We start from the raw sequence: 14857 nt of genomic DNA, 5'->3' as shown, positions 1-14857 counted from the left end.
CGTAAGCTTGATAGTATATCATCAGCAGTTCTTATATGGAAGCGTGTGTGCCAATACATTTTGTCAAAATCCTAGGAAAGCACTGCATGTTGAACTTTGAGTTCCTTAATACCATTAACGAAAGTGAAAACGGAATGTCAGTGCCTTAAAAGGTTCACGAGTTATTTCAGGTGGACATCTTCGCTGAATAACCTTTGTAATTTGTTAATATCTATGGATAGGATGTGCACCTACCGGATACCTCGCAATTGTTGTAGATAGGGTAGCTTCGTGTGATGCAGACCGGACCGGAATTGTTCTCTGACAATTCCCCTTCATTGATATTACGTGTTTTTAAGTGCCGGATCATCCCAGAATTATTCCGGCCGACATATTTTACTTCTTTTGAACAAACAACACAGCGGGCAGTGCTATGTGGCATATCTTCAAAATAGCCGACATCCACGACTTAGGATGGGTCTCGGCCATCGTCTTAAAGTTGTCGCGTACAATTAGACACAATCACACATTGCATCGTCATATACCAAAGTATCTAATTATTACGCGAATGCTCCATAACATTGTAAGGACTTATTTCCTTCGTCACCAAAACATCGGTAAACACAAGCAGTGGTCGTATGATATTGAATGTGGGGTTTGTTAACAATATACACCTACCTGTCGAAAGAATTCGAGCAAACCCAGGCATTTTAGATTGCACGTTCCATTCATGAGTAATGGTGGATGCATATGCAGCAAGGCGCATCTTTCCCCGTCTCGAGTTCGAGAAATGCATGCCTCTAGTATAAAGGTAGGTGTACCAACAGTAGCCATCAATCTCTGTACTTAGCCGGCTCATTCGTTTACTTACAATGCCAGAATGCGAAATAAATGTGATATCAGCAGATGATGGTATACTGATACCTTATAATGAAATGCAGCAAGCACCTGGTCTTTCTAGGAAAAATAAAGCAGCATCTTCTAAGAAAAATACAATATATTGTGGGCCGCTACAGAGGGCAATTTTATTTTCCGATTGGGTGAGGTGACGTGCATGAGGAGCCTTCTGAACATGACACACTGCAACTGTTTCCAGTTCAGTGTTTTGAGTTACTGTTCATTGAAGAAGTATAATCTCATTGTGAAAATATCCAACTTATATGCTCCGCTCAGGAACCACGTGTTAGACATAAATTCAGATTATATAAGCGTTAATTATTTAATATTATTTATTTATTTATCGTATGGCCAGTATACAAATGATAAAGAAAATTTACACTATATACAAGAATAAGAATGCTGGTAGCGTTCACATTTACAAATCAATGTCCACTAGCTGTAGCCATTCTAAGAAGGGGGTGTAGCACTGATGACATCTTGGGCTGGTCCATCATACTTTCTCAGAGGACACTCCTCAACAATGTGCTGCACTGACTGCAAAGAGGCTCCGCGGTCACAGGCAGAGGATTCTCATAGTCCCCACTTAGGGAGCATGGCATTACATCTAGCGTGACCTGTTCTTAAACGGTTGAGTTTAAACTATCGGTGTCTCTTCAGGTGAAATCCTGGGAGTCCAGTTGTGGGGTCTTGGATGCCTTGGTGTTTCACACATGCAGAGCTCCAGCTTTTGACGCCATTTTTCCTGGACATTGAAGCCAGTTATGTCATCCCATATTGGGTTCCTTGATTTAAGACGAGAAGAAGGTAGGTCAGTAAGGACCTCATGGATTGGGAGATTCTGTGGGAAATCAGGATGGTGTAACTTTTTCCACTCGCGTATAATTGCTTCCCGTCCGGAGGTGGTATGTTACTGATAGTATGTAGCCACGGGATTGGGGTGGATTTTTTGTGTGCCGGTTATGGTTCTCATACATTCGTTCAAGTGGACGTCGATCTTCCTAGTATGTGCGCTGCCTTACCACACAGGGGCACAATATTCAGCCACTGGATAAACCATGGTGAGGGCAGTAGTGCGTAGTGTGGATGCTTCAGCTCCCCAAGTCGTACCAGCTAGTTTCTTGACTTAATTTTCTGACTTGTATTTTCCGGTGTTTTATTTTTGTATGTTAAAGAACGGTCTAAGGTGATGCCAAGGTACTTTAATTATTTGTTGGCAGAACACAACGTTGAGCTTTTGGTGAGCTATTTGGTTACACAGATGGAATGAGCATACTTCTGTCTTAGCTGGATTTGGGCAGTCTCCAATTCGTGTAGTGTGCATTCAAGGTTTCTAAGTCATTGGAGTGAATGGTTTCCCCCTCTGCTAATGTGACAGTTTGGACAGCGATGGATAAGTCGTCAGCATAGCAGAATTTCTTGCTGATGGTATCAGGCATGTCACTGGTTTACAAGTTGAAAAGTAGTGGGGCTAATACATACCCTTGAGGTAGTCCATTTTTACTGTAAAAAACTTGCTTGTCTTTTGCCCTATGGTGACCTTAAAGTAATGATTTGTCAGCATGTTCTTCAGAAGGGCTGTAAGTTTTCGGCAGCGTGTATGCTATTCAATTTTGAATAGTACTCCATCCAGCCATACTGTATCATATGCCACTGTCAGGTCAACAAAAGCGACATATTATGTCTTTATGTCTTTAGCTTCTTCTGGAATCCTGCCTCAATATATGTTAATGCAAATACTTGTTCACAGCAGCTTCGTTTGGTTCTGAAACCCGCCTGGTATGTTGGTGTTATGCCATTTATTATTTCCTGGATTCGTTTGAGGATGAGGCGTTCCAACAATTTGTACAGACACTTAGTAGTACAATAGGATGGTAGCTTGAGAGGTCATCTGCTGGTTCTCCTGGTTTGAGGACTGCCATGGTGTGAGCCATTTTGAAATCCGGGGGAATGATTCCAGTCTCTTATACGTCGCTGAATAAGTTCTTGAGCCATATTTTCTCATGCTTCCCAAGATACCGTATGAATTCAGATAAAATACCATCTGAACCTGCGGCCTTCCTCATTTTTAGCATGTTGATGGCTTTCTCAATTTCTTCTTGGCTGAATGAATTAACAAGAGTAGAGACATTTTGGAGGCTGTTGTCCAATTTCTTCATCTCTCTCTCTCAATGTATTTCTTCGTAGTGGGGTCTGTTGGAATTTTGTCGGCTCTTCATTTGATATGCAGTGCCATTTCATTTGGCGTTACGTATTCCTGGCTCCTGTTTGCGTATGTTTGAAGCAGCGCCAAGTTTTCTAAGGAGGGTCCATGCTTTTCTACTGGAGTGAGTAAAGCTCAGCTGAGAAGTTAGATCTCTCCATTTCTCTTTTCGTCCTTTACTCAGATCTTCTAATATCCTTTTTCCCATTTCAGGATCTCCAGTTTTCTGTTAACTATCACACATTTTTTGGGTAGTTTTATCCCAGCATGGAATATACGGCTTCCCGAATCCCCGGGGGATGTTTCGCTTAGCTGTACCGATGACAACGCCTAGAAACCTATTGTAATTTTCTGCCTTCGGGGGAATCCATCTCAGATTACTATCTACTTCTGATCTGTACTGATCCCAGTTTGCCTTACTGTAGTTCCATCTTGGTTTATGTATGGATCTGACAACCAGTATTTCAAGACCTATATTGATAAGAGAGGGTCTGTGTTGGCTTCTTGGAAAATGTTGAAGGACTTTTCTTGTGTGGCCTAGGGGAGAATTTTCTTTCATCTGTGGAAATAATAACCAGATCACGGTTGGTGTCAGATTGCCATCTAGCAGAGCGGAATGTTTTCTCTGCTTTAGCATGAAAACTGAGATACAGGTCTTGGCTATCACACCACATAGCCAGTTTATCTCCATTTTCATCATTGTTTGGGTAGTCCCAGGATGTATGACGGCTGTTGTGAAGTCTCCTACGTATATACAAGGAATGGGCAGTGAAGGCAGTGGTGGAGTTGGCCAGATGGAGTGAGGTGGACTGTCATCCGTTCTTATGTTCAGCAGCTTCTGAAAATACTCTCTCCATCTATTTCTTATTTCTTCTGGCATTGTTAAAATTATGCCACCTTCATCCTTCACAAATATGGTGTTTACTTGATCTCTCTTTTTGTTTCTTAAGATACCATACAGTAATTTCTTGCTGTCCTGCGAACCACTTCAAACAACTTCAAATAAATGAAAGAAATTTATTTCTCTTCCACCTATTCAATACAACTCAAATGTTGAAGTTAAGAGTTAAATCCTCATTAAAATGAGAGTTGGGACATGTTTCGCCCTTTCCTATGGGGCACCAACAGCCGTACCATTACCTCAAACCATATCAAGTACCTGGTTTCTGTGCTAGGCACACTATCAACATGGAATATTGCTCAACAGATGAAGATGGTCTAATGACATTTCAACAGCCTCATTTGGTCTCTAATAAACTGTTCAACATAGGTGCTCAAGTAGAATTACGACATAAATACGTCTTTCTGGGCTAGTTAAAAAATAAAACCTTGTTCACAACTTTTGAATAAGACTGTATAAAGTCTGCCAAAGTCCAACATTATGAAAATTGGCACAGTGTTGGAATGCATTTCCTCATTATTTTGTATATAATCATTTGCATGTTCTATACCCATTTTCACAATTTTGGGTAATAGTATCTTTAAACTTTCATTTCATATTCAACATTGGCTCTAGGTCATCAGCAGGGCCCGGATTTCAATGACATGTCATATTTTAATTGGTGCATCATAGAAGTTGCTAAGTTATATACAAATCCTGTTCATGGTCCCCAGATTACAGAACTCCGTATTTTTAGTCATTTTTTGAAGTATTTGATTTTTAGGTCATTTATTTGCTTTTTGCATCATTATTTTGTCATTTTTAATTATTTTATTTTTATTATTGGTTTTTAAATAAGAAACCACGTTTTACATCACCAACAACCAGTTCCTATATCTTGACGTACTCGAAGGTTTATGTGAAGGTTCGTCTTCGAAGGTTTCTGCACTCAGTTGTGAGCTGAGTACGTAGCTTTGTACATCCCTCACCTTTGTGTCTTAACAGGAGGTGAGAGCTAAGCTATTCTTGGGTGACCTTCAGACGAGGACTAAGCCTTTATCAGTTTACCAGGAAGTGTGTTCACAGTGTGACATCAACAGTGCCAGTGTACTCTATATCCGTGTTCCTCCAGGTCAGTTTTTGCAAGGATGAAGAATGAGATTTCCACCTAATCAATACTTTATTACAAAATGTTTAAAGTTATCTACATTGAAACAGTACTGGTTTCGACCTGTAAAAAGGTCATCATCAGCTGTTGGTGAACCTGCTATAGAACCTCAGTCGATTACGCTCCCCACAAAATTGCGGCCCAACAAAGCACCTTGATTGTGTATTCACAATGGTTGGTCTCAGTGCCGACATGCTGCATAGACGTTTCAACTTGACACCGAAACCTCAGTGATCCTCTATTCTATAGGAACTGTATTTTCAACCTCTGTTATACTATTTTTGGAGTGTGTGGCATTCAAGGGACTCCAGCAAGCCAAAGCCCTTTATTGCACCATATGTATATATGTATATTGTTTGATAATGTTGGCAACAGCACAGATTTTTCAATGGAACTCCAACGAGTCTAAGCCCCATATTGTACCATATGTATATATCTTAATAGTAATATTATATTAGAATAAGGCATTCTTGTTAAATTAGTTTTAGTAATGTTTACATACAATCGCTATTAAGCAGGTTCACCAACAGCTGATGATGACCTTTTTACAGGTCGAAACCGGTACTGTTTCAATGTAGATAACTTTAAACATTTTGTAATAAAGTATTGATTAGGTGGAAATCTCATTCTTCATACTTGCATTCTTAATTCATCAATACGGACAATGAAGCTGATAGATTATAGGTCAGTTTTAGTTCTACAGTTTGTAGATGTCAGTTGTGTGTAACCATTTCGAGTGCGTGTTAAAATGCCAAAGGTAAAACCATCCAAGGCAGGTAATTTGAGACAAATTGCCTCTGAATTCGGAGAAGATACCTTTTCCACAGATGGTGAAATACTATTCTGTAGTAAAGTGTGTGAAGTGAAAGTGGCAGCAGCAAAAAGATTCACTGTTCAACAGCAGTCAGTCGCGACAAACATGTGCGGTATTCAGAATATCAGCAGAAAGAAAAGTACATAACAGTTACTCATGCAAAACGCATCATCAAGCAGAGGTACAACCTCAGCCTCTTTTAATGAACTGTGTGAAGTTTTGTCGAAACAAATATTCCTCTTCATAAACTAACTATTCCTAAATTAAGGCAGTTCCTAGCATGGTATACAAGTCATTCCATTCTGGATGAATCTACGCTAAGGAAAAATTACATACCACTCTGCTATGAAAAAACACTTCGAAGAATACAGGAAAGAACAAGCGGAAAGAATATTTTTGTCTCAGTAGACGAAACTACTGATGTTGAAGGTCATTACGTAGCTAATGTAATTGTAGGAACCCTGGAAATAGATAATCTCGGAGAAATATTTTTGCTAACTTCTGAAGTCCTGGAATCTGTCAATCATTCTACAATATGTCGAATGTTTGACAGGGCCATGGTTCTGCTGTGGCCTGACGGTGTGAGGTACGATGATGTTTTACTTTTTGTGACCGATGCCGAGCCTTACATAGTTAAAGCTGGTAAAGCTATCAAAGCTTTTTATTCAAGAATGGTGCATGTAACTTGTCTTGCTCATGCTTTCCACAGAGTGGCAGAAGATGTGAGGGAGAATTTTCCTGACACTGATAGACTGGTGTCACAGGTAAAAAAGTTATTTATCAAGGCCCCATCACGCAGGAAACTCTTTAAGTCGCTAGCTCCCGACATCCCACTACCTCCGCAGCCTGTAGTCACACATTGGGGTATGTAGATCAATGCGTGTGAGTACTACAGCGATAACGTTTTAGCAGTGAAGCGAGTGATAAACTCTCTAGAAGCCCAAGACACCAGGGCTATCGAAATTGCCCAAGAGATGTTTTCAGCTGATGGTGTGCAGGGTAAGTTGGCATACATTAAGGCAAATTTTAGCTCCCTGCCGTCAGCTATTACACGACTTCAGGAGAGAGGTGTGACAATCGAACAAGCGACAGCTTTGGTGAGAGCAACGCAGGAAGCTTTGGAAAATGTCCGTGGTGAGTTGGCGAGTCGGTATTTCGGAAACTAAAATCTTTTCTTGATAAAAACACAGGATACAAGGGTTTGTGCTCAGTCACCCGGGTACTCACTGGGGAAGATTTCAGTGTAGTGGATATTGAAGAAGAGTTGTCACCAAGTGATTTAGCGCACTTCAAGTACGCACCCCTCGCATCTGTGGACGTCGAAAGGTGCTTTTCGATGCACAAGAACGTTTTGGCTGACAATCAACGTTCTTTTACCTTCGAGAATGTATGGATCGTCACAGTTATCTACTGCAACACGGTCTGAGGTAAATATTAAAACGTACATAATATGGCATTATAAATAGCTTTACAGTTAAATCTGCAACCACTGGCGATTATCATTATCTTTATAGGAACGTTCTTTTCCTTTTCAGATCATTTCTCTTTATGGAATACCTGGTGTCAGAAGATCTTCGTACCTGTACCTTTTGTTTCTAAGGAAAACCGAGATTCCAAAACAAAGAACTGACATATTGCTATGTAAAAATTAGAGAAAATATCAATTACCAATATTGTTCATATCTAGAAATGTATATAATTTAGTTTCAAACAATAAATACTTGGGATTTTTAGGTCATTTTTTGTTCATTTTTAGGATATTATTTGATAATTTTAAGGTCATTTTTAGCAATTTTGGGTCAACAAAATCTGGGCCCTGGTCATAAGTATTGTTAATTTTCACTTGCACCTAAATCAAGCTACTCATAAAATGGTGGCATTTTTAAGTAAAGTTTTTTAAATGTATTCAATTTTGTAGTAGATTTTAGATCAATTTTATACAAGGTACCTGATATTGTTTGGAAGTTTTCTAATGTATTCAATTTTGTAGTAGATTTTAGATCAATTTTAATTAGGTACCTGATATGGTTTGAGGTAATGGCACGGCTGTTGATGCCCCATAGGAAAGGGCGAAACATGTCCCAACTCTCATTTTAATGAGGTTTTAACTCTAACTTTAACATTTGAGTTGTACTGAATAGGTGGAAGAGAAAAAGTATTCTACTCTCTGGCCCAAAATGATTTTTAAACTAAGAAAGAATGTAAATTGTTGTAGATTCCAACTAAAGTAAATAGCTTCTAAACCTCAGCAATGGAGAACTAAGCCAAACTGGTATTACTGAGATTTCAAAGAATATTGTATGAGATTTGTTTGAGTTTTCTTCACGTCCTAATGAGAACTGAATTTCTTTTTTCTAAAAGTAGCAGAACAGTTAACGCTATCAACCAAAAAGTTCTGAACATTTTGAAAGGTGATAAAATAATGTATAGTCACCTCCCCTGCCCCAACAAAAAAAATAGCACATGGTGTTGTATAAATCCTCAGAGGTAATTTTCTCAGAACCAACTGAACGTATAGATATTAACATTTGTTGTCAGTATCCACAGCGTTTGTGTCTACATTGGAGGTGAATTATAGTTTTATAATAATTAAAATTATGACAAAATATAAAATGCAAGGAATGTACAATACCATGCGCTCCTTTCTTTTTTTGAGCGACTATACATTAGAATTAATTCATAGAATACGATGATGTTCATGAACTAGTGCATTATCCTATTGAATTTCTTAACTTTCATCCTCCTTCAGGCATGCCACTTCACAAGATACACATAAAAGTTGGATGTGTCGTAATACTCTTCTTCACAATCTAGACAGGAAATTAACCCACTTTGCTGTTAACTTCTCCCATTTTATTGAAATTCATAGATATGAAACTAGAGGATCAATCAAGATATATCCCTCTCATTCTAATTCAGTAAAATTTGAAGTGAAAGGCATAGAATCATCAATGTTTAGGGAATATAATGCCTCCTGTCATAAAGAACTCTAAATTGGTTAAATGTTTTCAGAAAAAAATGAAGGAATATTACTCTTATACAGATATCTTAATATAACTTCTATATAACTTACTTTAATTAATACATTAATATAATGTCCATATTTAATATCTTACAGCCATGCAATATCGGAATATACTTCTGAAAAACATTATTTTCTTTTCTGCTAGTGGCTTTACGTCACACTGACACAGATAGGTCTTATGGTGACAATGGAATAGGAAAGGCCTAGGAGTTGGAAGGAAGCGGCCGTGGCCTTAATTAAGGTACAGGCCCAACATTTGCCTGGTCTGAAAATGGGAAACCACGAAAAAAAAAAACATCTTCAGGGTTGTGGGATTCGAACCCACCATCTCCTGGATGCAAGCTCACGGCCACGCGCCCCTAACCACACGGCCAACTCGCCCAGTCTTCCGAAAAAACAACTATGATGCTAACATGTTAAAAAAAGAAAAAACTATGTCTCAGTTATCCAGAAATGTAGGTACCTGTCACTTTACTGGAAAAGCTCTTGTATATGAAAAGTAATTATTGCGTCCCCTTAAGAAAAGTATGTACTGTACTGTCCCTATCACGAGCCAGAGGCTCATGGGACCTTTTGAATGAAAGAAAGAAAGAAAGAAAAATCAATCAATGTATTAATGCTGGTTTGGGCAATGGAATGAGATTGACTGTGATAAACCTAGATAAAAATATTGTTCGTGCAACATTTCTGATGGAATCAACTTCAGGAAGGACATGTTTTATTCCAAGAACAGATTTTGAATAGAATAGATTCTGACATATCATTTGTTCTTAAATGGAGGTAATTTGCTCTAATTTAGCCTTCTCTGTTCCGATCAACAAGCCATAGGAATAAACTTTAGATACAGTCGAGACAAATCTCTCCATTCCGATGTTTAACCATGAACAACTATATGTACCTTTAACACGATATCTCAGATCCATAGACATATCAAAGAACAACTGCCATCTTCACCTACACAATCTGGTTCATAAAGAGATTTCACAATACCTGGCATGGTTTTGTACGACTGACTTGTATGTAACATTGATTTGTTGTTGTTGTTGTTATAATATTAAAACATTAACAGGTTCATTTTAATTTTCCAATTACATTTTACATACTAATTTTAAATGTCAAAGACCAGCTTACAGTATGTCACATATACAGATATTTTTCAAACTGGAGGACTATGGGATTAAGGGTAGATTATTAAAATTAATCAAAGGCATTTACGTTGACAATTGGGCTGCAGTGAGAATTGATGGTAGAATGAGTTCTTGGTTCAGGGTACTTACAGGGGTCAGACAAGGCTGTAATCTTTCACCTTTGTTGTTCGTAATTGACATGGATCATCTGCTGATAAAGTGGCAGGGAGGGATTCAGTTAGGTGGAAATGTAGTAAGCAGTTTGGCCTATGCTGACGACTTGGTCTTAAATGACAGATTTTGCTGAAAGCCTGCAGTCTAATATCTTGAAAATAGGTGCAATGCGTATGGTATGAAAATTAGCCTTTCAAAGACTAAATTGATGTCAGTAGGTAAGAAATCCAAGAGAACTGAATGTCAGATTGGTGATACAAAGCTGCAACAGGTAGATCATTTCAAGTATTTAGGATGTGTGTTCTCCCAGGATGGTAATATAGTAAGTGAGATTGAATCAAGGTGCAGTAAAGCTAATGCAGTGAGCTTGCAGTTGCGATCAGTAGTATTCTGTAAGAAGGAAGTCAGCTCCCGGACCAAATTATCTTTACATCGGTCTGTTTTCAGACCAACTTTGCTTTACGGAAGCAAAAGCTGGGTGGATTCAGGATATCTTATTCATAAGTTAGAAGTAACAGACATGAAAGTAATGAGAATGATTGCTGGTACAAACAGGTAGGAACAATGGCAGGAGGGTACTCGGAATGAGGAGATAAAAGCTAAGCTAGGAATGAACTCGATGGATGAAGCTGTACGCATAAATCAGCTTCGGTGGTGGGGTCATGTGAGGCGAATAGAGGAGGATAGGTTACCCAGGAGAATAATGGACTTTCTTATGGAGGGTAGGAGAAGTAGAGGGAGACCAAGATGATGATGGTTAGACTCAGTTTCTAATGATTTAAAGATAAGACAAGAGTTATAGAACTAAATGAGGCCACAAAACTAGTTGCAAATAGAGGATTGTGGCAACATTTAATAAATTCACAGAGGCTTGCAGACTGACACTGAAAGGCATAATGGTCTATAATGATGATGGATGGATGGATGGATGGATGGATGGACAGTATGGTAGAAAGTGTGTCCAGGTTTGTTAGACTTGATATGGAATGACCTAAGTGATTATAACAAATTATGTTTTTAAACAATGGAACTGCATTCAGAAAGCTCAAACATACAGATACGTAACCTTTGTTTATGAAAATTATTACTATCTATTAAAATACTGCACAAATTCTAAACTTATAAAAATATCTTTTTCTTAATGATTTAAATCACAGAGGCATGTAAACTACTATTTATCTGAATCACTGTCCGAATCCAGGATAAATTTTCCTGTGTCATCAATTAATGTTAAAGTTCCATCTTCACTGACACTGTATCTTTGCAATACTGCCGATGGTATTCGAAGTTTAGACATGTTTGTCTGTAAATATAACAAGTAATCTGTGAACAAAAGAAAACAATGAGAAGAGACATGTTTAATAATGGTTACTGAAATTGCTATTTGCTATGCCATCAAGATAACAAATTACACAACATATTACCTTTTAATGTAGCCCACTTTTCTTTAGGAACACGTTCTTTAAATCTACAAATCCTCCGAAACAAAAATAATGGACTAGCTCCATAAAAATCTTTGGAGAGCTCTTGCCAGTTCACATCCTGCCAATGTTTCACCTCCAACTTGATCAACCTGAAAATGAGTAAGATTTAAAAATCTAGAATTGAATTTTTATAACTAATATAACTTCTAAAAAAGATCAAATCAAATAATTAATTCTATCATAAGTCAGAGTAATGACATTATTCATAGTTGTAGTCTGTTCTTTTGACACAGCTGATCCTTTGGTAATTACTTCAGTTTACCATGACTTCTTGGTATTGTGAAACCAGGGAGAACATTTTACAGAGTTAGTCTTAAAACAATGAGTAAGTTAACTGCATGGTATAGGTCATGAAACTGTAAGCATGCATTCGGGAGATGGTGGATTTTGTTTTTTGCTCCTTTTTTCTTTTTACAATTTGCTTTAAGTTGCATCAACACAGATAAGTCTTATGATGATGATGTGATAGGAAAGGGCTAGGAATGTAAAGGAAACCACAGAAAACCATCATCAGGGTTGCCGTCAGTGGGGTTCAAACCCATTATTTCCTGAATGCAAGCTGATGGCTATGTGACCCAAACCACGCAGCCACTTGCTCGGAATGGTGGGTTTCATGCTGACATCGGCAGTCCTGAGAATGGTTTACCATAATTCCCCATTTTCATAATGTGACTGTACCTTAATTCCGAGTCCTTTCTTATCCCTTTGCCAGCAAACACCTTCTTGGGTTAGTGAAACATTGGCCAAAAAAAAAAAGGACAGAGAAATATAAAAGTAAAGTCCTGTAAACTTTATACATTAATTCTTCATTATAATTCATTTCCATAATATTTCTGAAGTAGAAATTAGACAATGGAAGACATAGAATAAACTTCATTATTGCCAGACAAAGATTCAAAACCAGGTGCTGATTTGCAAGACCTTTGCAGAAACAGATGTGGAATCCAACCACAATTTGGTAGCCATGAAATGCAGTCTGAATTTGAAGAAATTGAAGAAAGGAACAAATGCAAAGAGATGGGATGTAGATAAGTTGGAAGTGTAGGAACATGCAAAGCAATATTGACTTTACATGTGATCTTAGAGGAATGAATGAAGAAGGGCTAGAGCAAGCCCACATACATGGAATTCGATACACTGATTGGACCAAACATCTGAGATTCTGAAGGTAATCAGGATCAAATACCAAGAAAAAAGGGTTATCTACAACTGTTCAAAAAACAGTCTGCAGTGATGAGAATTGAGGGCTATGAGAAAGAAGCAGCTATCCAGAAAGGAGTGAGATGGAGAGTTTGCCCCTCCTCCTTTTCATTGTTTGTATACAACAAGCAGTTTGGAAAAGGAATCATGGTTCAAGGAGAGGAAATCTAAATTCTGAGATTTGCTGCTGCTGCTGATTGGGTCATTAGTCCACAGACTAGTTTGATGCAATCCTCCATGCCACCCTATCCTGTGCTAAATTTTTCATTTCTACTATTTACTACATTTACTCTAATATGTTTGTTATATTCATACCTTAGTCTACCTCTACTGTTCTTACTACCTACACTAACTGAACACATCATGGGTTTCTTAAGATGTGTTCTATCATTCTATCTCCTCGTCTGGTCAAATTTTGCCAAATTGTTCTCCTCTCACCAGTTCAATTCAATATATTTTCATTCGTGATTCAATCTACCCATCTCACTTTCAGCATTCTTCTGTAACACCATATTTCAAAAGCTTAAATTTCTTTTCTAAGCTAGTTATTGTCCATTTTTCACTTCCACGTAACACCACAATCCAGACTCCAAATTACAAATAAAGAGAGAATGAATCATGTTGGTGAGAGGCAACACCCAGAACTTATACAGTTAGTTTTTGAGGACAATGTAATGGATAAGAAGTGTAAGGACTGGGCGAGTTGGCTGTGCGGTTAGAGGCACGCAGCTGTGAGCTTGCGTCCGAGAGATAGTGGGTTCGAATCCCACTGTCGGCAGCCCTGAAGATGGTTTTCCGTGGTTTCCCATTTTCACACCAGGCAAACGCTGGGGCTGTACTTTAATTAAGGCCACGGCCACTTCCTTCCCAGTCCTAGCCCTTTCCTATCCCATCATCGCCATAAGACCTATCTGCATTGGTGCGACATAAAGCCAAAACCAAACCCCATGGCACTACATCCCTTGAAGGGCCTTGGCCTACCAAGCGACCGCTGCTCAGCCCGAAGGCCTGCAGACTGCGAGGTGTCGTGTGGTCAGCACGACGAATCCTCTCGGCCGTTATTCTTAACTTTCGAGACCACGGCCGCTAACTCACCATCAGATAGCTCCTCAATTCTAATCACGTAAGCTGAGTGGACCTCGAACCAGCCCTCAGGTCCAGGTAAAATCCCTGACCTGGCCGGGAATGGAACTCAGGGCCTCCGGGTAAGAGGCAGGCACACTACTCCTACACCATGGGGCCGGCGCGACATACGGCCACTAGCAAAAAAAAAAAAAAAGTGTAAGGGTAGACCAAGATATGAACATGACAAACAACAGACATAGGGTGCAGTAGTTATTTAAAAATGAAAGGGTTTACAAAGATAAAGTAGCATGAAGAGTTGCATCTAACCAGTCTATGAATCGATGACCCTAAAAATAACACTAAAAATGTACAAAATATTTAACATAAAATGTTCTATTTCACACTCTGAAGGCATAACAATACTTTGTACACCATGGCTGTAGAAATCCTTGCTTCATAACAAGTAAGGAAAAATTGAAGGAACTTATCAGGAAAATTGAATCTAGCAAATAAGTCAGCTAAGGATAACATGATGGCAAGTATAATTGGCAGTGATACAAATTTTAGTGAAATATGGAAGGGTATGCATAGGTACTTTAAGGCAAAAACAGGTTCCAAGAAGGACATTCCAAGAATCATTAATGAACAAGGAGAGTGTGTATGCGAGGATTTTCATAAGGCAGAAATATTCAGTCAGCAGTATGTATTGTTGGTTACAAGGATAATGTCCAGAAAGAAGAGGTGACTAATACCACGGCCAACTGGATCCCTCGCTGCACTCCTTATACCGGCCTTGACTGTGCTGCATACTCACGAGCAGCAGCAGAAGCTTGGTTATCGG

At 38.7% G+C, this 14857-nt stretch overlaps 1 protein-coding gene across 4 annotated transcripts in view; it reads right to left on the bottom strand.

The window, feature by feature from the left end:
• Window positions 1-8792: 8792 nt before the first annotated feature.
• Window positions 8793-14857, bottom strand: part of LOC136885273 (putative histone-lysine N-methyltransferase 1) — an 80924-nt gene continuing 74859 nt past the window's right edge. For 3 of the 4 annotated variants that reach the window (XM_067157773.2, XM_067157793.2, XM_067157781.2), the window contains exons 7-8: window positions 11692-11840; window positions 8793-11590 (exon numbers count right to left, since the gene is read on the bottom strand). In XM_067157773.2, coding sequence (XP_067013874.2) covers window positions 11439-11590; window positions 11692-11840 — 301 coding nt within the window. In that variant the 3' untranslated portion in view covers window positions 8793-11438. Of the gene's footprint in view, window positions 11591-11691; window positions 11841-14046; window positions 14211-14857 lie in introns of those variants that run through there. The other variant, XR_010861522.2, reaches the window with a different exon arrangement.

This window comes from Anabrus simplex, chromosome 1, assembly GCF_040414725.1.
Source record: "Anabrus simplex isolate iqAnaSimp1 chromosome 1, ASM4041472v1, whole genome shotgun sequence".
NCBI classification, from domain to species: Eukaryota; Metazoa; Arthropoda; class Insecta; order Orthoptera; family Tettigoniidae; genus Anabrus; species Anabrus simplex.
This window is presented reverse-complemented; position numbering and strand designations above follow the sequence as displayed.